At 35.4% G+C, this 26,788-nt stretch overlaps 2 protein-coding genes across 10 annotated transcripts in view; one reads left to right on the forward strand and one right to left on the reverse strand.

Annotated features, from left to right (window-relative positions):
- Positions 1–26,788, reverse strand: part of LOC100643404 (calcium/calmodulin-dependent 3',5'-cyclic nucleotide phosphodiesterase 1) — a 217,247-nt gene that overhangs the window by 32,780 nt on the left and 157,679 nt on the right. The window lies entirely within an intron of this gene.
- LOC100643608 (alpha-glucosidase) lies at positions 3,278–17,284 on the forward strand. The gene is made up of 9 exons (XM_012309279.3): positions 3,278–3,419; positions 3,678–3,850; positions 6,465–6,802; positions 9,234–9,359; positions 12,660–13,070; positions 14,407–14,662; positions 15,144–15,339; positions 16,076–16,216; positions 17,102–17,284. Exons 2-9 carry the CDS (start codon positions 3,682–3,684, stop codon positions 17,190–17,192), a joined length of 1,728 nt encoding a protein of 575 aa, XP_012164669.2. The 5' UTR covers positions 3,278–3,419; positions 3,678–3,681; the 3' UTR covers positions 17,193–17,284.

Here is a 26,788-nt window from a genome sequence, read left to right on the forward strand (position 1 = left end):
CTTTTGTGTGGATGTCTCTGGTGGTTCGCATATAAGGACCGCTACACAGTTATACAAAATGTACTTATACGATCAGTACGCATAATCCAATTGTTGCTTGCAAATATTTGTAGCAAACTGCATGTCGTTCGTACATGTACGTTTATTTATGTAAGAAATTAGGTATATATTCTGTATATCTAGTCTACGTAGAACTAGATATTCTATCCACGTGCATAATAGTTTTGGTGCATATGTGCATACATAGATATGTAACACTTATTAGAATTATTATCTTGAAAATCTCGTTAAGTTCGTGCGGTTTAATCGTGATAGCAAATGTTTATATAGTATTAGACAGATTTGATTGCCATGATCTCTGTTTCTTTTCTAAACGTATCAGATTACACGTTTACATGGAGATCAACATGCTCTTCGATGTTTTATCAGTTCAAACTAAGGTATTATCCAATGTAACTTTAATATGATTACGAGTGCTCTTTAACCGATCTTGTAAACATACTGAAAAAATTCCGACTAATCTTAAACAATGTTCGTGTAATGTATAAAAACATAAATAATACACGAACAATTATGTTACACAGGCAAGTAAGATATTCTGTACGAACAGATAAGTTATTGAAAAGTAATAATTAATTTACCGTAAATTTCATATATGCTTATTCTTCAGAATTACATTTTGTAATTTAGATAACAGACAAATTGTTGGAAAACAACGTTTAACTTATCGTTAAAAGTACCTCTAATACGGTCAGTTAGATATGTTAAATAGTAAGAAAGGACATAATGAACACGAATACAGCGTAAGACTGCTTGTCCATGTATAGTGCAAAAGTTAGTAAGCGAAAAGCGATATGTTATTCCTTTGTTCCTGAAGTACTTTGTACAGCACAAAAGCATTACTGTTATGAAATACTGGTAAATTAAAATTCGACAAGAGAAAAGTGAGACAATTACGGAATATAATTGCGTTGACGATAGGTATGAACATTACGATACATTGTCTATAATCGAAATAGCGAGATTAACACAATTGATATAAAAGATGTCCAAGTGTTAGCTACGTAATTAAGTGTATCATTAAAACGTTATATATCCAATTCGTTGTTTCATAATTGTACCAATCCACGTGGAGGATGAAAATAAAGTTTATTATCGTTAGAAGGCGATAATAATATTTCGTTACGAAATGACTCTTGCGACTTTGTAATACGAAAAATTTAATGTACAATACGTATCTCTCGCGGATACGAATTTCCCTTTTGCAATTTTATCATCTTTTAGAAATAATACCATGTATATGTTAAGTTTAAATGAATTAAACGAATAAATTCGTTATCGATACAAAAACATTTAATACAATTTCTGAACAACGTTGTTGAGATGTACTCTTCTTTTTGACAATTGGCTATCTTTGAGATGTTATCTCTAATTAATAGCGAAAACAACTTGTAAGTGAAATATTATCGAATAAAGTACTCCTAATTTCATTAATTACTAGAATGATCGATATCATTATGATAAACGAGCAACAATATTTTTCTAAGATACTGTATTTACAAAATTAATTCCCACCTGTATGAATTTTCCGTACTCCGTCGTCGACAGAACGAAAGACATAATTCACAAAATTGAAAACAAAATAAAACTCTAATTTGAATAGTATTTACATATCGATTCCTCGGTGAGTTTTACAGCGAATTAGGTTTTAAGATTTTATGATTTCTCGAGTCTAAATTTATGACTTGACATACGGTGCTAAAATAACAAATAATCGGGATTCTCCTAAATCCTGAATTGTCTTATTAGAAATACAGAACGTGCGTATGCTGCTAACGCATCGTATACATCGATGGATTCTAATGTATTTCGCGATGCTATTGGTAATCCTCATCTTAATATCGTTCCAATTTATGTTGACGAGATTCTCGGATCTCATAGACCATCGCGTATCATAAATGCTAATTAATCGTATAAATGCTAATTAATTTGATCGTACGATAATAATATTTGGATGTCTATAGTACAAAATATATTCAAATCAGATTTATGTGTACATATGTATAAAAAATTCGGAGTTTTTAGTTTTTTTGTTTACATATACTTATATTTTAGAATATATGAATATTCGTACAATTAACATAATCTTTGCAATCGCAATAAAAAGATTAAACAAACATTTAATGGGTTGTTGTATCGAATGTAGATAGAATATTGAATATGAATGAATTGAGATGGAAAATAAATAAAATCTATTTAAAAGATACTACATCTTCTTCTTCTTCTTTTTCTTCCGTGTTTTACGTGCATCGACGCAAAGTCGTGACCGATGATATTGTATCTGTATGGCTTATATTTTGGAGAATATATTTGTTTCTTTAAGGTACTTTATTATGTTCCTTATCTGATCTTCCGTTGTTACAGCTGTCGTATGGTTTTATGCTGCATTACTTTTTTATAATACTAATATCGTAGTAAATTTAGAAAATTTTTTAGAAAATGTATATCTTTATATTTAATATTAATAATAGGTGTGCACTTTGATGTAACAAGCTTCTTAAATTTAATATTATGGGAAATAATAATACTCTCGATATTAAAGCTGCGGGTTTGTCTCTTAAATTAGTATGCCCTTTCATCGAACAAAACAGTGATTTAAATACATTTTACTTTGAAAATAAATTGATGGTCTTGTCAAAGATCGTCCTTCTACAAACGATATTTTAGGCATCAGTATTATGTGAATATTTTTAAAAGCAACACAGACACCGATTAAACCACACAATTTGTTCGTATTCAAGTAGGGCTATTAGTAATAGACTACAGATATTTCTACAAAACTCCTATTGTTATGCATACTAAATACTAAAAGTAGTGGTAGTGCTCTACTACTACTTGAAACGTGAAATATTAAGTAAATACAAATACAATTTTTCAGGATTCTCCAATAAATATATCCAATAGGTGTCCCAATCCTAATCGTAATGTTATGTTTATTGATTAATGGTGTAAGTAAATTATGTTTGGACATTTTCCTTGCAAAACAAAGGAAATGAAAAGAAATTCCGAGCCCATTATCGTATGAAGTTTACATTCTAAACATTTTATTAAATAAATCGTGTGGATATCCTTACTTACTTCACTTATTGACGAAATGTGTGTCTCCACGATAAGATGACGTTTCCACAGACGAAAAGTAAATCGACCACGTTTCGATAAAAGTTAACAAGGACGATTGATCGTCGAATGTGTGTACCCTGCCACTGAAACTCTAGACAATTATGCGTTACATAACAAGAAGTGGTATAAAAGGGAAGCTATCCTGCACTACATCACAGTCGATGGTTATAACGCTGGCGAAATATTCCAAGCGGATATAATCGGTCTTGTCATAGTTACTCTGAGTAGCTCGAAATAAGGTAAATAACACCATATCGAAACGATAAATTGTACATTGCTAAGCAACATATTGCAAAAAGTAATTTATTCTGAAAAATAACTATTTAAACTTCAATATATATATATATATATCGTGTTTATCACGAGAACAAGCGGAACCGGTATCACGCTACTAAATACCGAACTACGTTTTTACGATGTGGTGCAGAGTGCGCCAAGCTCGAAGTCACGCGAATCATTAGACGACTAATTTCATATTCAACGTTTTGTGTGCTTAGGAACATGAGGGCGCTAATAGTATTCTGCCTTACGGTATTGCCTCTGGTCGCTCCATACACATGGAAACCGACCGCGAAGTATTTGAGCAACAGTTTGGTAGGCGCATCGGTCTATCAAATCTATCCCAGAAGTTTCAAGGACAGCGATGGAGATGGCATTGGCGATCTTAAAGGTACGTTCCTCTTTTTCCTTGACAATCAGTCAACCTTCAGTTTTTAGAATGTTCTTGTATTTTGCAATTAGGAGTTCCTTTTTCTTACTTATGATCCCGTCGATTGTTTAATATACAGAGGCGTACATAAAGGTAGGAGAAACCGTAGAGGGAAAAGTTGAATAATACGATAAAATTATATGTTCGTAGATACTTTTTCCTTGCCATGTTTTCTTAATATCTCCTTTTAAATGGAATTTTACAATTATTTATTAACCAGGTATTCTTTAATTCTCTACAAAATGGTTAAAAAAAAAAAAAAATGGTACTGAGGTGCTTGAGCAGAAAGATGTTTAGTTCAAGAGATATATCAGCTTTAATTTCACGAAATTTAGTGTATGAAAGACAATACGTTCCTCGTACACAAAGTTTTACAAAAGCAAGCATTTTTCGATCCAAGTGCCTCGATACTTTTTTCTTTTTAGGGAATTAAAAAATGTATCGAATGGTTAATAAAAGATTACAAAATTCCATTTGGAAGATGGGTACAGTGGCACTGTCTCGGTGCATCGTTGTATATTCGAAAAAGTGAAAATTCTTTTTCTATCTCTCACCGTTTATTATTACGTATATTACGTATATTATTACGTATATTATTACGTATATAATCATAATCAAGTATACGTCAATCATTTTATTATATATAGATAATATTCATTGAAAATTTCTGGTCACATAATAAGTATCGTTTGTACGATATATATTGTGAAATTAATTAATAATATTTACTAGTAATTTATTTTCTCAAAAAGTCTCGATTATTGAACTTTGTATTATTTTACTACTATAGTAAAAATAAGTCTACCTAAGCGAAAATGAAATCTAATTGTTGTAATCGCGGAAAATGATTTTTTACTCAGAGAATGTACCCCTAGTTACAAAGGATAATTGGACGCGAAACATTTGTTACGCGGTCGATCCACATCGGTGTCACGGCTCGTAAACAGATGCATAATTGCTTTTCCTTTTCGCGTCGTCTTTCGATTTGTTTGCGAGATTATGTAACCACAACGAACAAAGACAAGTACGGTACGGATGTAATTAACAAGGAAATCTAAAAACGCAAACGTTAGCCGAGAAAAAGGAAAGTGAAGCGCGACAATCGCACGTAGAGAACTCTGCGGAAGAAGTTAATGTCGCTTAAACGCGAAAATAAATTTTAACGAAACTTCCGTTGCGTTCGCCTCTTTGGTCGCTTTGACGCGGCTTAAGAGCGACGTGTTCCGGAGAAGAGTTTCAGCCTTTTTGTAATGCTCCAGCCATTACGAAAGATTTACACCTCTCTGACTTAATGTCGCAAGCGACGTCATTGGAAAATAATTTTCAAGTTCCCGTTAGTTGAAATTTAACGAACACGTTCTCTTTTTATTTTTCTAAATGAAATGTTACATATATGAAAACGTCGACGTATATTTTTCTGCGTTAATTTTTTATTCTATTTATTTTTATTATACACGATGGTCGACGAATTGGTTGTCACTATATTCAAGCTGATTCTGATAATTCAACGAAGATATTATTTCGAAAAAAAGTTTATTGCTATCAAATGAAGAATTTAATGACGTAGAAAAAATGTCAAAAGTGATTAACACCAAGACTAGAATTTAATCGACATATCGAATTTAGACTACAAATGAAGAGAAAAGGATAATAATTGAAAATCATCAAATAATTCAGGCATATTTGGGTTAATTTTCAATTCACGAAGCGATAGATAAGAACTGAGAGAATCGATAAACCTTGTTGAATAGATGACATTCTCGATGTCGATCATTCGATATATCGTACTCTATTTTTCTACAAAGCTCACCTTCTTATTCTAGATATCTGAGTAATTTACATTGTTTTCATAAACCTTAAAAACATTTTATTGTAACTTAAATTTGAGATAAATTTGTTTCAATATGTCTGAGCTGCTTTTTAACCAGCAATAACGATTATAAATGTAGACTGAAATGTTTCTTGTTACAACATTTTCTTGGGATGAAAATCTTCCAAAGGAAAATAAGCTACACTGATAACGAGCAACTGTCAGATAACAAGACCAGAAGGATGTAGGTCTGTATAGTAAAAGAGTCGAGAGTTTGTTAGAAAAGAAGAATCAAGAGAGAAATAATGTAAAAGCATGGTACATGTTTACTTATACACGAAAAGAAATCAGTAATACTTGAGTTATTAATAAGTATCCTCGTTAAATTTTCCTTGTTTCCTAAAAGCAATGTCCTAAAGTTACTAAAACATTCTGCTTAAGTGATACGTCGAGTCTTCATTTTTTATATGTATATATATTATCCTCTATGTATATTATCTATAAACAATTCTGCTCGAGTAAACCTTTTTGCATATAGCTTTTATAATTCTTTCTAGAAAACCTGAGATCAAATATTTTTCGTAAAAGGTACCAAGCATTTAAACGTAAGGAGCTTGGAAACGGTAGCAGATTTATCGTTGCATGTGTTAATCATTCAGTCAAATTTATTTAAAAACACACATTTCCATCAAATTGCCTTTTTTTCGAATATAATTTATTCGTCGAAAGAATTCGACTAAGAAAACGAGACCTTTTCTGTTACAGGTGTCATACAGAAGTTGGATCATCTGGTTGATGCGAACGTTGACATAATTTGGTTATCACCCATTTTTAGCAGCCCTATGGTAGATTTCGGCTACGATATCTCAGATTTCCGGAACATCTACCCCACATTTGGTACTATACAGGATTTGGAAGACCTGATCCGAGAAGCGCACAAAGTGGGTATAAAGGTCTTACTGGATTTCGTCCCGAACCATACGTCGGATCAGCACGAATGGTTCCAAAAGAGCTTGAAGGGAATTAAGCCTTACAGTGATTATTATATCTGGCATCCAGGAAAAGTATTGGAAAATGGCACCCGTGTCCCGCCATCCAATTGGGTAAGTGTGATTTAACTTACTTGAAACATTCTTCAGCCCCCAAAAACTACGATGGATCAAATAGGTAACACGCAAATTTTATTTCAATATTATTGTTTTGTGGTAATGCTATGGTGAAGTTATTTATAACCATTGTGAATAGTAATATTGTTTATCATTACGTACCATCTAGGTTTTTTTTTCTTCTTATTATCATAATGATATGCAACCCGCTGAATTTTAAACACACAGATTTTTCAGTTTAAAACTCACCTTTGCGCCCGTAATTTACATTAGAAGACCTCGTGAAATACAACTGCCGGTATTCGTTGCTCGATGCTCGAGCCGCTTTAATTACTCGAAAAAAAAAAAAAAAAAAATAAAATTGTCAGTATTTACATATTTCACGTTTCGACGTATCTCGTTTGTATACTTGCCCAATGTCCATAAATAGTTATCTAATATTATTTCAATAGAAAAACAGTGAAGCATGTTTTCGAATTTTTCTGCGTCGCATTCTTTGTTAATTAACGCGGTCGAAATATTTTCACGTGAAACAGTCGTCGATACGCCTATTACTTCCGCGCAAACAATATTCATGAGACATTTTGTATGAATCGCCTAGCGAAGAATTTTAAAAGGAATGTTAGCAATGTTAGTAACTGTACGGGACAAAATATACATAAAAAGGTATAAAAAAAAACCTTTGTACCTTCTTGGTCGAAAAGTTTTACCGATCTCCAGCGTTTCTTACGATTAGGAATGAACTTGAAGTACACTCAATAAAAGTTTCAGATAGAGTCTAGTCATTCGATGTTTTCAACAGAGGTGAAAATATGTTATAACTTCGTTTAGAAATGGACTTCACGGTGTGAGAATGTCTTGTCACGATCCATTAAAGTTAGAGAATAATTACTTTTAACAATTTCATTGAGATGAAACCTTGATATTATTTGGCTGTTCGGGAACTTCATAGTTAAAATGGATCGTGCCATTAAAGGCTAAACGAAACATTTTTAATTCATCGATTTCACAACCGAATCAAGAGTACTATATGTTTAAAATTAATATTTCGATATTTGGTAAAAATTCGTAATAATTAATTCACTTTCAATTCTATTAAATACAGCGTAGAATATATTTACTATCAAAAACGTAAAGAAGTTTTCGAATAGCTGAATATAAATGATCTTGAGAAGGCAGAGAAAAATGGAAGTAGAAGTGACAGTAGAAATGATGGCCGAGAATTTCATAAGTTTGTAGCAAAACTTTTCCAAAGATTTCACGATTTATGGTAGACTCGTAGTAGACGAAGAGTATGGAATAGTATACTGCATATCAAGAACCTCGGAACAGAAATGGTAAAATATCGAAACAATGTTGCTAGCCTGCAGAAATTTTTGCACATACGCGTTGCTCGTTATTTCCTCGTGAAAAGATCCGTTTACATCCTTTCATCGCGTAAACAATGCTTTTTTCGTCGAAATTTACATTTCTTCTTCGCCTGTAAATGCAGAATGAAATCAATTAAACTACCAGTCGTTTCTATTCTGTCGTTATCGATCAGAAAATATCGTTCAACGATAACCAAAACTGATACAGATCGATTGGCATCGCTGCAGTTATGAAATTTAATGGCCGTGTCTCGTTTCGAGATAAAAATAGTCGAACAGCGTAGAAATTGAAACTGACAATTAAATCTTTCTTTTGTTAAGCATTTGAAACTTCAATGGCACGAATATCTAGTTACTTCCGAACGACCAACTTTACTTAATAATCAATTTTAACGATAAGTTCACGATAATGTTCGTTACGATCGTGCAATACCACTGATCTATCATTGTAATAATTTTGAAAGTAATATTGACCTTTAGTAAATAATGACATGTTTCACATTGACCAATGACTCTCACCGCACGGTGCCTTTCATTACTTCAAATTATTTCGCGAGCAAGATGAAATTGTTATGAACAAAATATTCATTCAGCGATATCGTAATTGCTTTCCTGTTTTTTGAATAAATCACGCAGCGTTTCGATACATTTCATCTATGGACATATATATTCCTAAAATTTTGCCTATCGTTTTAACGATAATTATCATAATTGTTTCGAATCGGAAGTAACATCGTTCGAAACTAGGAATGAATATTTTTCGAACGTATTTTCGAACGATCTTTCCAGAATTTTTCATTCGCTCTACTTTCAAAGTGCGGTTCGAAAATTTCGAGTATGACATTTAGAATTCCATCTTTGTTTAAAAATGTAATTTCATGTTCTGAAAAAGGCAAGCTCGCATCATAGCTGAAGGCTTAAATTACTTTTTACACTTAATTTAACTTAATTAAACAATTTTTTAACGATCCGTTTCGACACAACGTGGCAAAAGCTTATGCAATCTTTGTTCATCCTCTATGCACTTTGCAAATTTACAAACACATATTCTCGCGCAGGTGAGCATTTTCGGTGGATCAATGTGGACATGGCGAGATGAACGTAAGGCGTATTATCTGCACCAATTCTCAAAGGAACAACCTGATCTGGACTTCTTTAATCCAGATGTGGTACAGGAGATGCATGTGAGTATCGTTTGAAAAGTACATAGTTCTATTTAAATCTATCGGTATAGGTAAAATTGTTGAACTTGTTGATAAAGTATTCTCGGTTACTAAAGTAATCACGATATTCTTCACTAGGATTTACATATTCTTTTTTATTTTGATCACAGATATCTTTAGTTCAATTGATAGTGTTTATTTTAACTTTGTTGAACCCTGTTTTAGAACAATGTAAACACATCGAAACACAAGATTTTCAATACGTTCAACTTGCAAACCAAATTTAACGCGAATTTATTCAATATTTTTATTAAAATATAATTTTAACACGAAGAATATATTTTTTTAAATTAAACCATATGTAGCCTACGGTACGGAATAAGACAGTGTCTCTCTTATTGTAGATGTAGACTGTAGACTATCGTAGACTGTCTGTAATTTCCTTTAAACCTACGTTTAAATCTGGGTAAATTTCCTATTATCTATTTACCCCATTATCTCTTACACTTCTAACAATTTTAATGGATTTTGTTGTAACAGAAACTGTTATACCTATAGAGGCACTTTTTATCCACTTTATCGATACTCGTAGTTGTAAGAAGTTTTTTTATTGTGTACGTTTTCATGACTATATTTACTTAGAGATAGTGATATCTATGTTGCGTCATCGAAGCTACAATACTTGACTTTCTTTTTATCGTATTATCTTAATATTATCTTAATATCGTAAAAATAATGGATTACGCGAATCTGTTAACAAGAGGGAAATAAATTCCGTTTGTACACGATAAACACGAGCTGTTTCCAATCTCTTCGAACGATGATTCGTGTATCAAGTATGAAGATTGTACGAACTTAACACGACTCGACGATTTTATCCTCAAACATATTTTCCGTTTTTTGCTCTTCTATTCTCTTCTTTTAATTTTTATCGTTGTTTTAATGCCTGGAAAATTTACGACAATGATAGATCTCGTCCAACGTCATCGTTAACCGTTAACCAGAGACCCAACAATTAACATCGTAATAAATCAAGGATCAAGATACGGTCAAACAGATACCGATTACTCGCTTTGATTTCATCATTTTCCACGAGATAATATCGAACTTTCGATCATTTCAGCCGAAGTTGCTGATTTTTCGAAGCACGATCATTCTATCTCGCGTTAAAACGAAAAAGAGAAAATGATGAAAAATAATGATATTGTAAACAAAGATATTGCTTCGACGTGCTATTCGTTGATTCAACGTGATCACGATTGTTTTATCGAACGAATCGAATCGATTTCTAAGGAATATGAGTTACAGTTCGTCAACATCGTGGAATTTCATGACGTCTACGTTAATTCAATAGAATTAGCAAGTCATTTCTCTTTCAGAATTTATTGCACGTTTCCTGCTAGTATTAATATTTGGTCATATTTTAATTTATCAGAGAATATGATTATTGTTAGGAATTTTTAATAAGAAATTTTTCAAATATATATTTTATTAAGCGAACGTTTGCGATAAATGTCTTGTATGCATTCCCAAATTGATCTAAAATTTTTCCATATACAATCACGATAGTCGTGTCCCATTGTATTGCTAATCAAACTTCAAACACCTTCGCATAATACACGTAGGTAATGTGGTAATTGCCCTAATTAGCTTCGTGAGTCGTTTATACCTCAACGTCTGCCATTTCAGTATTCGCTACTTTCATGCACGAAACGTCAGAAAATCTTTGGAAAAATATTTGAACTTGGTATGAAATCCACGATCAATCCGAATCCATCCAGGATTCCGGCGATGTTTCGTGACTTTTTTCGGAATTCCGCGGTAAATTTGAATTTTAATGGGCACAAATTCGTTCGATGAAATTCGACGGACATCACGAAAACACGGTCGGTTAAATTCAGTCAGCCACGGTTGAAATTCAAGTAGGGCTGAAGCCGCTCGTTCCACTATCCAGCAAAATATAAATCTGACTACGGTTGCGAATGTTATAGCTATGTCGGGTTTGAACAACCATGGCTTAAAATATGCGAAATCGAGGGATACGTGGTACTTGCTTCATCGAATTTAAATGAACCGAAGGGAGAAACGCGGCGCGATTGCGACAAAGAAGTTGCAGAATACATATAAGAACATTATACAGTTAGGTTTTTCAACTATGCACTAAAAAATATTTTGAATATCGATCATCTGTAATTAAGTGAAAAATTGATCATTTATGATATTCGAATAAGAAATAATATTCATTACGTTTATCCTTATTAGCTTCAGACGTACTAATTTATAATTGAGCTTTCATACATGAAATTATTTATTTGTTCTTTCGAAATTCAAAGACTTTTAGGTAATTATAGCGAAAATAAAATAATTTATGTTAACTTGTCGATAGATCAATATGACCGAATTGTTTGATATGAAAGAAAAAGCAAACATGAACGATAGATACAATCGTAAATATTATGTGAGAGCCAATAAATGGCAATCTGTAATAGAAGTACTCATGACCAATTTCGCCGCGAAATCTTTCGGATATCGACATATGTCTCGCAACCATTGACTAATACGAATCAACCATACGTTACTATATCTTTCACCTACGATTACCTGTAAAGTCCAACAGTACGATATTGACATTTTAGCGCGGAAATCTAACGAACTCGACATCTTTGTTATAGAAACGTTACGAGTACGTATAAATTGGAAGAAATTTACCGAAGTACCGAACGTACATACGAACATAGAAGTAATATAATATAACGTGTAGAGACTTGAACTCATGAATAGTCATGTGAATCAGAAATAATAAAAGTATACCAGGGGAAATGCATTGGTACAAAGGTAGAAACGAACAAAATCAATCGAATTATCGGATGGTAAGCACGTGTACCTGTCAATTCAGAACCTGACTTATTTAATTTCAGCCGCGTTAAGAGAAAATCAGCTCGCGTTAGAAAAGTTACAGAATTTACTAAGTAGAAAGAATTTTATTTCTTTATATTAGAATCTTCTTTTACGTAGCTGAATACGATTGTAGCTTCGATATATGTATTCAGTCGATTTTTATAAAGCAGATTTATTCCCAAGAGGACACGTTTCTGTAAAACAATCGTCATCTTGTGCTTCTAAAAGCACTAAAAGTACATTTATCATGATTTTTATCTGTGATCCACATGTATAATGTATATATTATCTCAACACGTAATAATATTTAAGATTAACATATATATAATAATATTTTCGTTCTTAGATACGTAAAAACACTATTTCCAATGAAATATTTGCCAAATAGCATGGGCTAACTCTGTGCTTATTGATATATTACAGGAAATTTTGAGATACTGGTTGAAGAAAGGCGTTGATGGCTTCAGAATAGATGCCTTGCCATTTATTGGCGAGAACATGCAATTCCCAGATGAACCTTTGTCAGGTAAAACCAACGATTCTACTAATCCTGACTATACCGATAGGATATATACCATGCATCAGCAAAAAGGTTACGACTTGATCCCTGGATGGAGAAACGTCCTGAATGAATTTAAACAACCAAAATACATGTTCACCGAGGCATACGCGAACACGTCGATGACGATGAAGTACTATAAATATGAAGCAGACTTCCCCTTCAATTTTGACCTGCTTCAACACGTCAAGTCGACAGCGAACGCAACAACCTTAAAAACTGTGGTTGATAATTGGATGAAGAACATGCCGACAAATAGCATTCCTAACTGGGTGGTAAGTTACTAATATTTTCAGAAAGCTGATTAACATATTTAAGAGGACTTTTAAATTGGATTGCTTAATCGTCGCTATCATTCATTCTATTAGATTGTCATTTATCCCCATAAAACTTTACACACATAGTTTCTTCAAAATATTGTACATTCAGTCAAAATGATTTCTACGTGGTTCAATGCGCATTATCAATGTTTAAGTGATTTTATCATTTCAAATTTATCAAAATTATTAATGTTGACATTCAACATTTTCTGGACTGGAATTATCATAGTTCGCAGTTGCTTTCGGAATAATTCGTCCACCGAAAGATTGTCTGGCTGAAATACAACAAACTTACAGCGTTTATCACCTTCATAAATTTAGAGGAAGAGTAAGCGAGGAAAAATATTGTACGATCAGGAAAAATTATCTATTTATATACTATACATTCATCCTTTTCAATCATAATCTAGTTAACCCTTATAATCGTAATTCTATCTTATGGTAGCATTAAAAATTACAAGAAAGTATCCTATAACTCCTAGCTTATTCCAAGAAGAAGAATTTCATTAGAACAGTTGCTTTCTTAAAATTTGTATAGCACTTATATCGTTTATTAATTCTATAATCAATTTTCCTTTTATTTCAATCATTTACTCCTCTCATATTCGCTGGTATCGCACTTTTCTAAATTCGCAACAGGATGACAAACTTCCATGTTGGCATTTCTATGTTCTCATTCACTCGCACACACACACACACATGTACGCGCGCGCTCATGCATTTGGAAAATTTTCTTCGCCAAATCCTTCCTCGATTCACTTCTCTTCGTCTGTATTTGCTTGGACGTTGGAAGTTGGACGACGTGATTGTAGATCGAAGGAAAATCAAATTACCCTGGAAGCAAACGCACGAAACTGGTCGAACGTCGTTCGATTGGAAAAATGCTTGATAGCACCTAACTGTTTCGAATTCGAGGCTGCGCGATTGAACGGCCAGAGGCAACGCGTGAACGAGCTTGAAAAATGTCCACAAAACGCCTGGAAGAGAACGAAACGAGCCTCTTTCCGCTCGCGTTCTTCGAATTCCACGAGCGCATCGAGCTTCTGTCGAGCTCATTCGATCGAAAACCTAAAATTTCAAGCCCTAAAATCGATATTTTTATGTCGAGGAAAATCAACAAAAAGCGTTTGTTAAAAGAAATAGGACGATCGAGGAGAAAAGCAGAAAATCCCCAAACGTTATATATATTTAAGCTAAAATATCTTCAACTCAATATTATTATCGTTAGTTAAAAAAAAAAGAAATAATAAGATATCTTCAATTTTTGAATACCTTAAAATTTTGTGTACAGGTCGGAAACCACGATCAAAGACGATTAGTGTCGAAATTAGGAGAACCGCGAGCTCGTGCTCTTACCGTAATGACGCTTCTGTTACCTGGCGTAAGTGTAACGTATAACGGTGACGAAATCGGTATGTCGGACACTTTTATCAGTTGGGAAGACACACAGGACCCACAGGGTTGCATGGCTGGTATACAAAATTATGCTACTTCGTCTAGAGATCCCGCGAGAACACCGTTCCAATGGGATGACTCCGTTTCTGCCGGTGAGTTTCCAATAGGATATAACTTTCACGCGAATGAGAAGATTTTCAAATGAGCTTTGGTTTTCACATTTTGAACTCTGGTACATTTGTCGAATCATTTTTGAGGTATTATTTCTCCATCGTGCCATAACATGTTTCACTGTCACAGATGAAACTATTTCATTCCATATCTATCAATTATTTTAAAATCAATTTCATCCTGTCACAGTAATAAAATAATAATACAGAATGTCGTAATTATTTATCAACGCATAATTATTACTTACGATATCACGGTAAAGAAAATGTTATCTTCTGAAAAATGCGAATTGTAGATTGTATCTTTTGTATCTAACCTCGTATCTAACCCGTATCTAACCTCGTGCGAGATTTCATAAAAGGAAGCTCCAATTCCAGAAACTCTAGTTAACTAACTACAATTAATTGAATAAAAAAGGAAGCAATAATCGCAAAAACTATGACCAAGTATTTCGATTTGCAGGATTCTCCACGAACACCGATACTTGGCTGAAAGTCAACGATAATTACAAGACTGTCAATCTGGCTGCCGAAAAGAAGGACAAGAACTCGTTCTATACCCTCTACAAGAAAGTGTCAACGCTGAGGAAGTCACCGTACCTTAAAGGAGCCGACTTAACTACGAAGGTGTTGAGTGAAAACGTTTTCGCGTTTGCCAGGTAAGGATAGTGTACACGTAAATCAGGATGATACTACGACGATTATATACCACGGTTTACTCGTCCAATATATTGCTAAACGCGAGAAAATTATGATTAATAGCGTGGCAGTATGTATCTACACTATCACTTGCAAATGTCCAAATATTTTGGTCGATTTGCAATAAGAATATTTCAATTTCACTACAAATTAATGTTGAATTAATAATTAGCAGTAATATTTACTAATTTTCATAGAATTGCCAGACTATACGGTTGAGTCGTCTATTAAAAGACAGGAAGAATATATTTTAGCATTTACTATGTATACCACTATATTTATTACTTAAAATTTACTACTTAAATATCACAGGTTCTATTAACCTCGGAAGTCTTTCTGCCAGATTAAGAATCTTCTTCGTCAGGCTTATAATTCAGAAATTAAAGAGAATAAAGAGCTTGCCAAATAATAAAATAGTTCTACGATTGCAAACGCTGACTTTACGATCGCGTATTGATTTTTGAACATCGATTTGATCACGTTAGAATATTTTTCGATGATTATAAAATATAAAATTCTTAAGGTTTAATTTATCCATTTAATTGATACATTTGATTTGTACAAATACCTTCGTACAATAGCGTACAATTACTTGATCGCGATCATCGGCGTTTGCAATACGATGAGTCATGATACTAAGAGTGCCTTCGTTTCTTAACGATACGCTGTATATATGGGATATCATAATTTTTTCAGGGAAACCAAGATGGGTGAATCTGTCTACACGCTAATAAACTACTCGGATAAGGACGACGTAGTGGATTTATCAGCATTCGAAAACGCACCGAAGAAATTGGATGTGTTTTACGCTACTGCTAAATCTACTGTGCTTTCTAAGTGAGTGTACAATTTCTCCAATTTTATTTATCTAAATTGCGTCGCTGCCATGGCAAATTTATGCAATTGCGTCGAGTATCGTTTCATAGTTTCCTTTCTTCTTCCAACACGGTGGGAAATGTGAAAAGCACTGGAAATAATTTGCAAACTGTAACGTCGTTGTTCAAATTGAAAGAAAAAGATAAAGAAAAGGTAGAAAGGGAACGAACGAGACGGAAAGATGTCTTCAATTATTTGAAGAGAAATTGCATATTTAACGATAATTGATCAAATAAGCAACGTAACATCGTTCAAACTTGTTGATATTCGAGGATACAAAGGTTTACTTAATCCTTGCTGCGTTCTTTTAATCATTTTCGATTCAATTGTACGTCTCTAATGTTAAAAGATATCTCAAGTTCGAAGAAAATATGAAAAACAGTTGATTTACGTTAAACGATTTTATGTCAAACGTTTTCTTGAAACGTTCGAAATATTTTCTGTTCCTTAAAATGAAAGCATGATTGTAATATGAAAATCCGATGAGCGCAGTTGGATTAAGTGACTCTGATGTTATTCTGTCCCCTGTTAAATTCTTAATCCACAGAATTATTTCATGTTATCATGTACTGCTATCATGTACTGTTTTCTTTTCTTTTTTAATTAAATTACCCTATTACTTGTTACCTTCTTAAGTAAAAACGTTTATTCCGACATCTTATCCAATTAGTTCTTGGCTCGACTATATTTCTTTCTTTTAAATTAATTTTCATTTTATTATATATAAATTCCTATTGTATCATTTTTAGAGACGATGCCTTTAAATTGATGCTTTAAAAATTCGTTTATCGAACATTGTTGCGATGATATTAATTTTGTAAATTTGTTTGTTTGTTGGGAATATAGGTACAGGGTCGGAGACATCAAGAAAGTAAAGGTTCCTGCCACGGCAGTGATAATCCTTACTTCTCCAGGTATCAAAACCGGATACATATAAATCTAAAACAGATTCCCACTGTTTCTGACTTCGAATATGAACATGTACCTCTAAACATCAATAATTTGAAAATATAGTCTTTTTCTCGCAAATCGTTGTATTTACATCTTAATCATACCCTTTTAACATGCACAGTTTTAAAATGTATGTGCCGATACAACAATATTGCGTATAACAACAATACAATGGCCGACGTTTCGAAAATAAACCAGTTACGATAATTTATCACACAGCCACGATTTCACTACTATTAAACTTATCATTGATTATTACATGATTATTATTACAAAAATATAAATCCTGCTATTAATCGTGAGACTGAATGGAAAAGTAATACGAGTGCATTTTTCCAAGAAACGAGATAAGTACGGAAAACGATTGGTACAGATTTATTTGAAAAGATATTGTTATAAATAGCCTGTGATCGCTTACGCTGTTATTGGCATTTATTTTTAATTTAAACTAACGTTCATTTAAATCGAATAATATAAACATTTCATTGAAAAATGGTAAAATATATAGGACTCGCGCAACATAAAGAAATATATAAAATAAATTACTGGTTAAAATATTTCTTAAACAGATTTTCACTTACATGCTCATAAAAATTTTCCTTAATGAATGTTCAAATACTTTCGATTTCTCTGATAAAACTCAACTTTGGTCAAAATTTCCTCAGATTTAAAATATTCTTACTCGTATCGCTTGCCCTTTGAATCTTTTAATTGTTTTTCAAATGTCTCCAACCAAAGTTTATTAAATCAAAAACCTTCGAATTCCAAACTGTCGACGTGCTAAAAAGCCAACGTTCACGTCGAAACATTCACCGAAGAGACAGCCACAGGTTAAATTGGCCGAAATTCACGATACGAATCGAGGACCAGATTCGATTAACCGGCCTTTCACTTTTTTTTCCCCGAAGGTAAAACTGGCCTAAGAGCGTGAACGGAAGCGGCCGCGTATCGGTTCCCCCATCGATGCGGCCACGTCAATCAGCTTGCCAATTATAATCGTCTCTGGATATCCATGGTGGATTTCGTGTTTCAGCCCGTAAGAATTTCACTCGTCAACTTTCGCAAAATTCCTGGCCGATCGAGAGGCGGCTGTGATCGCTGCTTTGGGGCATTTCCTTCGATTCACCGTTAAAAAATTCGCCGTTCGAGCTTCATTCTGCATGCAGGCCGGGCAAAACAACCGGCGAAATTGGTGCTCGAAAACGCGCTATCGTTTCGACGAAGAAAGCTGCCCTACAGCGAACACGGTCGAGTAGGAAAACGAACGAAACTTTTCAAGTCGATCGAAATTTGTATATTTATATGGATGTATCGTGTCGCTGTTTGTCGTTGATAGCGGCACGATTCGAAACACGTAAATTTTAGAGGATTTATTTAATTTACAAAGAAACGTTCGTGAGTCATTTCAACGACACTGTAAGGCTGACTTAACACAAGGTATGCCACTGTTTGCGAATGCAGTACAACCTTCCACTTGTAGCGTCACAAAACAATTGAAGATAAGCCGGTGTTGTTGTAAGACTAAGACCACGTTGCTAGCGACATTTGCAATAATATTGCATTCTGATGCAAAGCTGATGGAATTATAAATATACCGTTTTACATGATAAGAGTACAAACATAATGTAAACTCAGTAACAGTGAATTTGAAATACTTTCAGTCGTATCACTATCACTGCCGAGCAACGATATCATAATTCTATACTGGGTGTTTCTGACTTTTCGCAACAAGGTGTACCATTCTTGCGTATAACTTTTTAATGCAACTCTTAATTATATTTATACAACATTCTGCTCTTCTTTATACATACACAACTTTTATGCGCAAAATTTGGCTGATTATTAATATAAATAATTTTAGTTAAATTTCAGAACATTCGGCAATTTCCTCTTAATTTTCTTACCATAACGTAATATATATTTTGTTTCAGATACCCTTCCGCTGATCTGAATGTGTAAAATGGCTTGTTTCCAACTACTTTTTGGACATACGAAGATAAGCTAAGATGGTAAAAAAAATGACGCAAAGAATGTCCCAATTTTGGGCCTGGATTTTCAAGAAACTCTTATATAACTTGTCTGTGCAGCGAAAGACGTAACATTCGTCCGTCATCACAACTTCAATGTGTATGTATCAAAGTTTCCTATGTATCGAGCTGCCGTGACTGTTTAATTATTTAGAAGCGCTTCTTATGTTTTATGAAACGAGTTCCTCCCTCTATATTCATTTGCACCAGAGAAGTTTTAAAAGAGAGAACAAACCAGAATCGCAGAAAGGGAAATTTACTTTTTATTCTAATACAGACAAGTATACCTTTAAAATGGAAAGTATAGTAATTAGGACGAATCCTAGTACGAAATGAAAATCACAATTAGGGCATTTTAGAGTCGTACACGTGTTCCATTTCGTTGAGGGGAAATTAACGTTGAAGATGTAAAAATTTATTAATGCAAGCAACATAGTCGATTCTTTCTTTCGTGCAAGTGCATTTGGGAAACGAACACCGAGAATTTTGGAAGCTAGTCGCTGCAACAACCGATTCGATCTTGGAATCTAGACGAAGCAAAGGAAAACGATATTTGCATGCGAATTTCGTTTTATTCCTCGCACGTACACATTTTTTACATCGTAACGAATCGAGTATTTATCGATTGTATCGATTCTTTCTCCCTATTGGAACTCTTAAACTTTCGATGAGAAATTAAATTAAACGGTGAAAATGAAAAGCTACTTCAATAGTAACGTTTACAGGAAAATGTGGAAAATGTTACGATTGAAATATTTTTATATGAAAGTTAATAAACAGATAGACCTTAAATATTTATTTCACTAAAGAATTGTTACGAGTGCTTTACTTTGTATATTTTATATATTTTCATACCTTTGAATTTCACATAAATGCACGAAAATCTGCACACCCCACTTACTAATAACATAATAAATTGTTCGTCGTAAAATAAATATTCACTACCTTTACTAACATGCGCTTGTCAAATCGAAAATTTTCTTATTCAGAAGCTAAAATTCGCCAGCTAGAGATAAAATCATGCGCGATGCTCCAATATTTTCGCTTAAATTTTATTTCCTGTAACAGGATCACCTGTTTATCCTTCTGCTCTCCGGCTAAAACGTAAAAAATATCACTGTTCGCTACGAATGGTTTGTATGGAGTGTAATCCCGCACATTTATACGGTTTTCTGATTTTTACCAACTTTCAGTACGCTGCTTAATAAACTTACGTCATTTGTCAAAATATTCATATGCGCCGCCGGATTATGTTTTCAATGTACGTATTTCTCGATTGCTTTCGGTATCTGCTTTATATCAATGAACGTCTCTCGAAAGATACGATAAGATAAGATATCGTCGAATTAACGAAGAGTAACAATATTCGGAAATTTGTATTCTTTTCATAAGTAAATGAAATATCACCATACGCAAGTATTTTGACACATTGTGCAATTTAATCGAAATGTTTGTAATTAATAATTATTAAAACTTTCCCAATTAATATCCTATAATTATTTACTTAATAATTATCTAATTAATATTTTATACTTTCAAAACTATAACAAGAGAACGGCTCCCTATTGTTAATTCTTTACCTATCGTACCAAGTTCGAACTAAAACAAAGAATATGCCTGCACCTCTGTAGCTTCATGATTATGTACAACGAATGGTTGATACTTTGAAAAATCTGTACATTGATCTGATAGATCGTTATCTATCCAGATAGTTTTCTTTTAGTTCCTTTTCGACAAAAGTAAATACTAAATAAATCGTATTTTATACGTTTCAACAATTAATTTTTATAAGTGTCATTACGATATAAAATCCACTTTAAAATTATCTTTATTAGTTATTTTATATTTACATATAAAATATATATGTCGGGTTGGCGTTACGATTAGAGTTAGGGTTAAGGGCGTAAACGAATCCCTATTGACACTAGACGTGATCACTATGCAATAGAGGAGATATTTACTAGTGCAAACATGACCATGTTGGAATTGGACAAGTAATCGCGATAAATTGATACTCGAGAAGCTAATGACAATGATCCTAGGCTCAATAACGAATCCACGGTCAACGGGATGACGAACTCTACTCTTCTTTAGCGTCTAAGTTGTACTCAATGTTAATGCGTGGGGCAATCACTACGTATCCGAGAGTTACTTGAATCGTCGTCGAGATCGTACCGGAGAGTGGTTCTCCATCACGGTAACGCTGTCGAGGAAAACTATGACGGGTGTGCCTAAGGGCACGAAATCATCGGATTCGTGGAGAAAAGCCTTCATTCGGAAAGTGAGGGAAATTGGCGTTACTGTTAATTGGTCAATTTCCATGTTGGTGGTTAGGGAAGGGTGCTAGCCGCCCTTAAGAGAAAGTTCGAGAAGAGGAAGCGTCGTTGGTGAGAAAAATAGATTTCTCCTATTTTCTCGTAGTTGGGACGAGGACTGTTTGTCGGTTTGAAGGACTTTAGTTAAACAGATCTTAAGATTTATAGCGGGTCCTCGGGCTAGCTGAACATGTACTGTGGAGACGCGTCGACATCTGGTAATCATCTTACTCAAAGAATAGAGTCTGCGTGTGGCGAGCCACGGGACAGAAATCGTTGAAACGCTTACAGTCGTGCCCCGTCCTAAGTATTTCTTTTAAGGATAGCTATAGGGTTACTTCATGCCTTTGTTAGACAAAACGTTCATCCCTTGACCGCGGCTACGTTCGGCGACTGGTTGTCGCCTCGAGCCCAAGCTCACTATCATAAACCTCGAACAATCGGAGCGACATTTGTTTAATCTAAATTACGACATTACGGTATTCCCGAGAATCCAAGGAGAGGTTCCGGTGCTTTTCCATCTCCGACACGGCCATTCTGACTATCACACGTCCTCGGGTGCAACTATAAGATTGAGTCTTTCTAACATTAGGTTCGGTACAATTAGCATGTCTACAATTTAACTTAATGTCTAAATAAGCTGAGGGTCCAGTGTAACAACAAAATTTTGTTCGGAGATTTGACAACAAAAGGAATAGAAGAGAACATGAATTAGTAACGTTGTAATTAGGAGTAATTGGAAGTGCTAGTTGCATCCTGTGGGTTATCAGTCGGGTCATAACGGCGAAATGGACCAGTCTCGATTTCGCACCCCAATGGATCTCGTTTTTCTAGATCGCACGACCGCACCAAACTTCGTAACACTATAGCTCATGGTGCGCGTGAACACATCACTTGCCCCTTAGTCGAGCTTCATAACACTATAGCTCATGGTGCGCGTGAACACATCACTTGCCCCTTTACCAAGCTTCATAACTCTATAGCTCATGGTGCGCGTGAACACATCACTTGCCCCTTTACCAAGCTTCATAACTCTATAGCTCATGGTGTGCGTGAACACATCACTTGCCCCTTTACCAAGCTTCATAACGTACTCCGTAAGGTGCTACGGTCTTTGTGCTAAGGATCTTCCGAGATCGAGGTGCTCATGTCGTCGTGGTCACTGTTATTGCCGTCACTATCGACGTCCAACTCAGCGGGAACGCGACTGCCCGGCATTTTTCTTAATCTGTCGTGACTGTCTTTATACGATCGTTTGCCGTCTAGCGTTTTTAAAATATATCTATCTCCTTCCAAAATCTCGGTTATTACGAATGGACCCTTGAATTTTGGCTCTAGCTTGGTTTGGTTTCTTTTCTCGTTTTTGCGTGGTACGAAATCGCCGAGGTTAAACCTAACCACTTTAGCTTTGTTTCTATCAAATCTTTTTTTGCTGTACTGGGCTTTACTCTCTATGTTCTAGACAGCCTGCTGTCTTACATCAGGGATATCGACTTCCTTTTCTTTGATATTGTCGGGTAGCAATAGGTCGTACGGTCTCGCTGTTCTACCGATTAGTAGTTGTAAAGGGCTCGAATTAGTCACGCGGTTGGTGGTGCAGTTCAACGCTAGCTGTATTTCCCCAATCGCGTCTTGCCACGGCCGCCCGGTCGTTTCTACTGTCGTGAACGTATTTTCAATGTACGCATAACACGCTCTACCTGTCTATTGACTCTATCATCGGTCGCTATCGAGTGAACTTTAATTCGTTTGCTTTCGCAGAATTCTCGAAATTCATTACCCTTAGGACATCTGTCCTGATCTGCTACTATCCGGCAGGGACTTCCGAATAAAATATAGCGGGTTTAAGCGCTTTAATGGTATTACGGAAATCTATCTTACGAGTACGATGCAGGTATACGAATTTAGTGAACACATCGATCAAAACAATGACGTACTCCTTTGAATCGCTTTTACCACTCAACTTGCCTGTTATGTCCATGTGGACCGTATGCCAGGGTATGCTGGTCTTAGGTATAGGACGTAGTTCGGCTAACAGCTAGTATTCCGATATTTCGGCCAGATTGATTTCTTTCTCCGCAATTTTATCAATTTTACGGTGGTCTAAATCTACGGGGTTTCGCGAGAAGAAATCTACGTGGGCTGTCCGTTTACTTTCCAGATACATAATGTCAAAAACAAAAGTCTGCAAGTAGGCCCATCACCGATGGTCCCTGTCATTTAAATGTACTTTATTACTCGACGCTTTCGACGAGTCGCAATCCGTGACAACAAGAAATTCCCGTCCATGTAGATAGTGACGGAAACACTCGACTGCGTTTACGACTGCTAACGTCTCTAGTTCGTAGGAATTATACCTAGATTCTGCGAGGGTAGTTCTTTTGCTGTAATACTCTATTGCTTTGCCTTTACCTTCGACTTGATGCGTCGAAATCGCCCCGTAACTCTCCGAGCTAGCGTCAGTATGTAGTTCTATCGGGTAATTGGGGTCGAATATCATTAACACCGGCGCGTCGGTCAGGGCGGAAACTGCCTGTTGTCTTATTTTCTCGTGCCTATCTGTCCAAGTTATATTTCTGTTATTTGAGATGAGCGCATACAGGGGTTTCATCACCTGTGAGAATTTAGGGATGAACTTTCGGAAGTGCGAAGCTAAGCCTATGAACTGCCTGGACTGCGTGACGGCTGATGGCACAGGTAAAGAGCTTAAGGTGTGTATTTTACCCGGGTTCGGACGAACTTCTTCGTTATGAATTACATATCTCAAATAGAGCACCGATGTCTTTAGAAAAGAACAGTTCGCAATGTTAACAGAGAATCCTGCTTTTACGAGGGTATCTAACACGGTGTTCAATATTCCTAAAGCTTGATCTATCGAGTCGGCAATAATTAGAACGTTATCGAAATAAATAACAACGTACGAATGAGCGAGGTCGCCTAGGGCCTTGCGAATGGCCCTCCGAAAGACGGACGGCGCAATTTTTTCAGTTCAAACGGCATCGTTATCTACTCATATTGTCTGTCGGGAGTAACGAACGCTGTATACTCCGCTGAATTAGGATAAGTAGGAATTTGGTGAAACCCGCTGGCCATGTCCAGGCTAATAAAATATCTCGCCTCTTGCAATCTCGCGACTTGATCCGCAATAAGGAGTAAAGGGTACCGATCCGCGACGGTACTTTGATTTAGTTCTCGGGGATCCACTCGTAATCTATCTGAGCCGCTTTCTTCTTCACGAGTTACGTAAAGCCCGCGAATAGCGAATTACTAGGCCTTATGATCTTTGCTTTAATTAAAACGCTTATTTTCTCACGTACCGCTCTTCGGTCCTCCTCACTAAATCTATAAGGACTTCCTCGTACGGTGATGTTAGGATCAATTAATCGTATTTCTAACCGGCCTGTATTTACGCGAATACGTAGGGAATCCGTAACGAATGAATCTTTGAATTTGTCGAGAAGAGAAATTGATCGACTTTTATTATTACCATGTACATCAGTGTCAGCTTCATTAACGACGATCTCGTTTGCAGTGGTTTCATTACAGACATTAATTATTTTTGTTTTACACATAGCGAGGCTATTTTGTGTAATGTTACGTCAAAACCCAGACTTAGAGTTCCGCAACTAATCGCGATATCATATTTTAGATAACTATCAGCAAGGACATGAGAAATTATCTTCGATGTAAAAATCATTAATACACACGATGAACAAATGGGAGGCGTATGTTTAATACAAGTATTTCCTGCTCCTCGCATTACTAATATGTCAGTCATTCTTTTGCCAGAAATCTCGAGGCCACGGACTCTTTAATTAGTGAACGCTCGGCTCCCGAATCGGAGTAAAATGGAAACGACTCACCCAGATGACTTGATCTACCCGATGATGCTTCCAGTACGTAGAAGTCGACTCGCCACTCGTTATTGAAATTATGGTTGTCTTTCATAATCAGGTTGACAGTTGCGCCCCGTGCAGCGGGATCGGAACGTGCGATTTTAAGGGTTAAAACGTGGTAGCGAAAACTTGTTAGGTTTCACACTCGATTTTGCACTAGCGACTGGGTTACTCGCGCACGATGGTCGTAAGTTCTAACACTGTTATAATCGGCACTGATCCCACTTCTGATGTCGGGTTGGCGTTACGATTAGAGTTAGGGTTAAGGGCGTAAACGAATCCCTATTGACACTAGACGTGATCACTATGCAATAGAGGAGATATTTACTAGTGCAAACATGACCATGTTGGAATTGGACAAGTAATCGCGATAAATTGATACTCGAGAAGCTAATGACAATGATCCTAGGCTCAATAACGAATCCACGGTCAACGGGATGACGAACTCTACTCTTCTTTAGCGTCTAAGTTGTACTCAATGTTAATGCGTGGGGCAATCACTACGTATCCGAGAGTTACTTGAATCGTCGTCGAGATCGTACCGGAGAGTGGTTCTCCATCACGGTAACGCTGTCGAGGAAAACTATGACGGGTGTGCCTAAGGGCACGAAATCATCGGATTCGTGGAGAAAAGCCTTCATTCGGAAAGTGAGGGAAATTGGCGTTACTGTTAATTGGTCAATTTCCATGTTGGTGGTTAGGGAAGGGTGCTAGCCGCCCTTAAGAGAAAGTTCGAGAAGAGGAAGCGTCGTTGGTGAGAAAAATAGATTTCTCCTATTTTCTCGTAGTTGGGACGAGGACTGTTTGTCGGTTTGAAGGACTTTAGTTAAACAGATCTTAAGATTTATAGCGGGTCCTCGGGCTAGCTGAACATGTACTGTGGAGACGCGTCGACATCTGGTAATCATCTTACTCAAAGAATAGAGTCTGCGTGTGGCGAGCCACGGGACAGAAATCGTTGAAACGCTTACAGTCGTGCCCCGTCCTAAGTATTTCTTTTAAGGATAGCTATAGGGTTACTTCATGCCTTTGTTAGACAAAACGTTCATCCCTTGACCGCGGCTACGTTCGGCGACTGGTTGTCGCCTCGAGCCCAAGCTCACTATCATAAACCTCGAACAATCGGAGCGACATTTGTTTAATCTAAATTACGACATTACGGTATTCCCGAGAATCCAAGGAGAGGTTCCGGTGCTTTTCCATCTCCGACATATAAATACATGTTTTAATATATATTTTATATATATATATATATATATTTATATATATAAAATATATATTAACTTTAATATATATTTTATACGTTATATATTTCCTAGAAGACTATAATAAAAAATCGTGTAA

Source organism: Bombus terrestris, chromosome 6 (assembly GCF_910591885.1).
Source record: "Bombus terrestris chromosome 6, iyBomTerr1.2, whole genome shotgun sequence".
NCBI classification, from domain to species: Eukaryota; Metazoa; Arthropoda; class Insecta; order Hymenoptera; family Apidae; genus Bombus; species Bombus terrestris.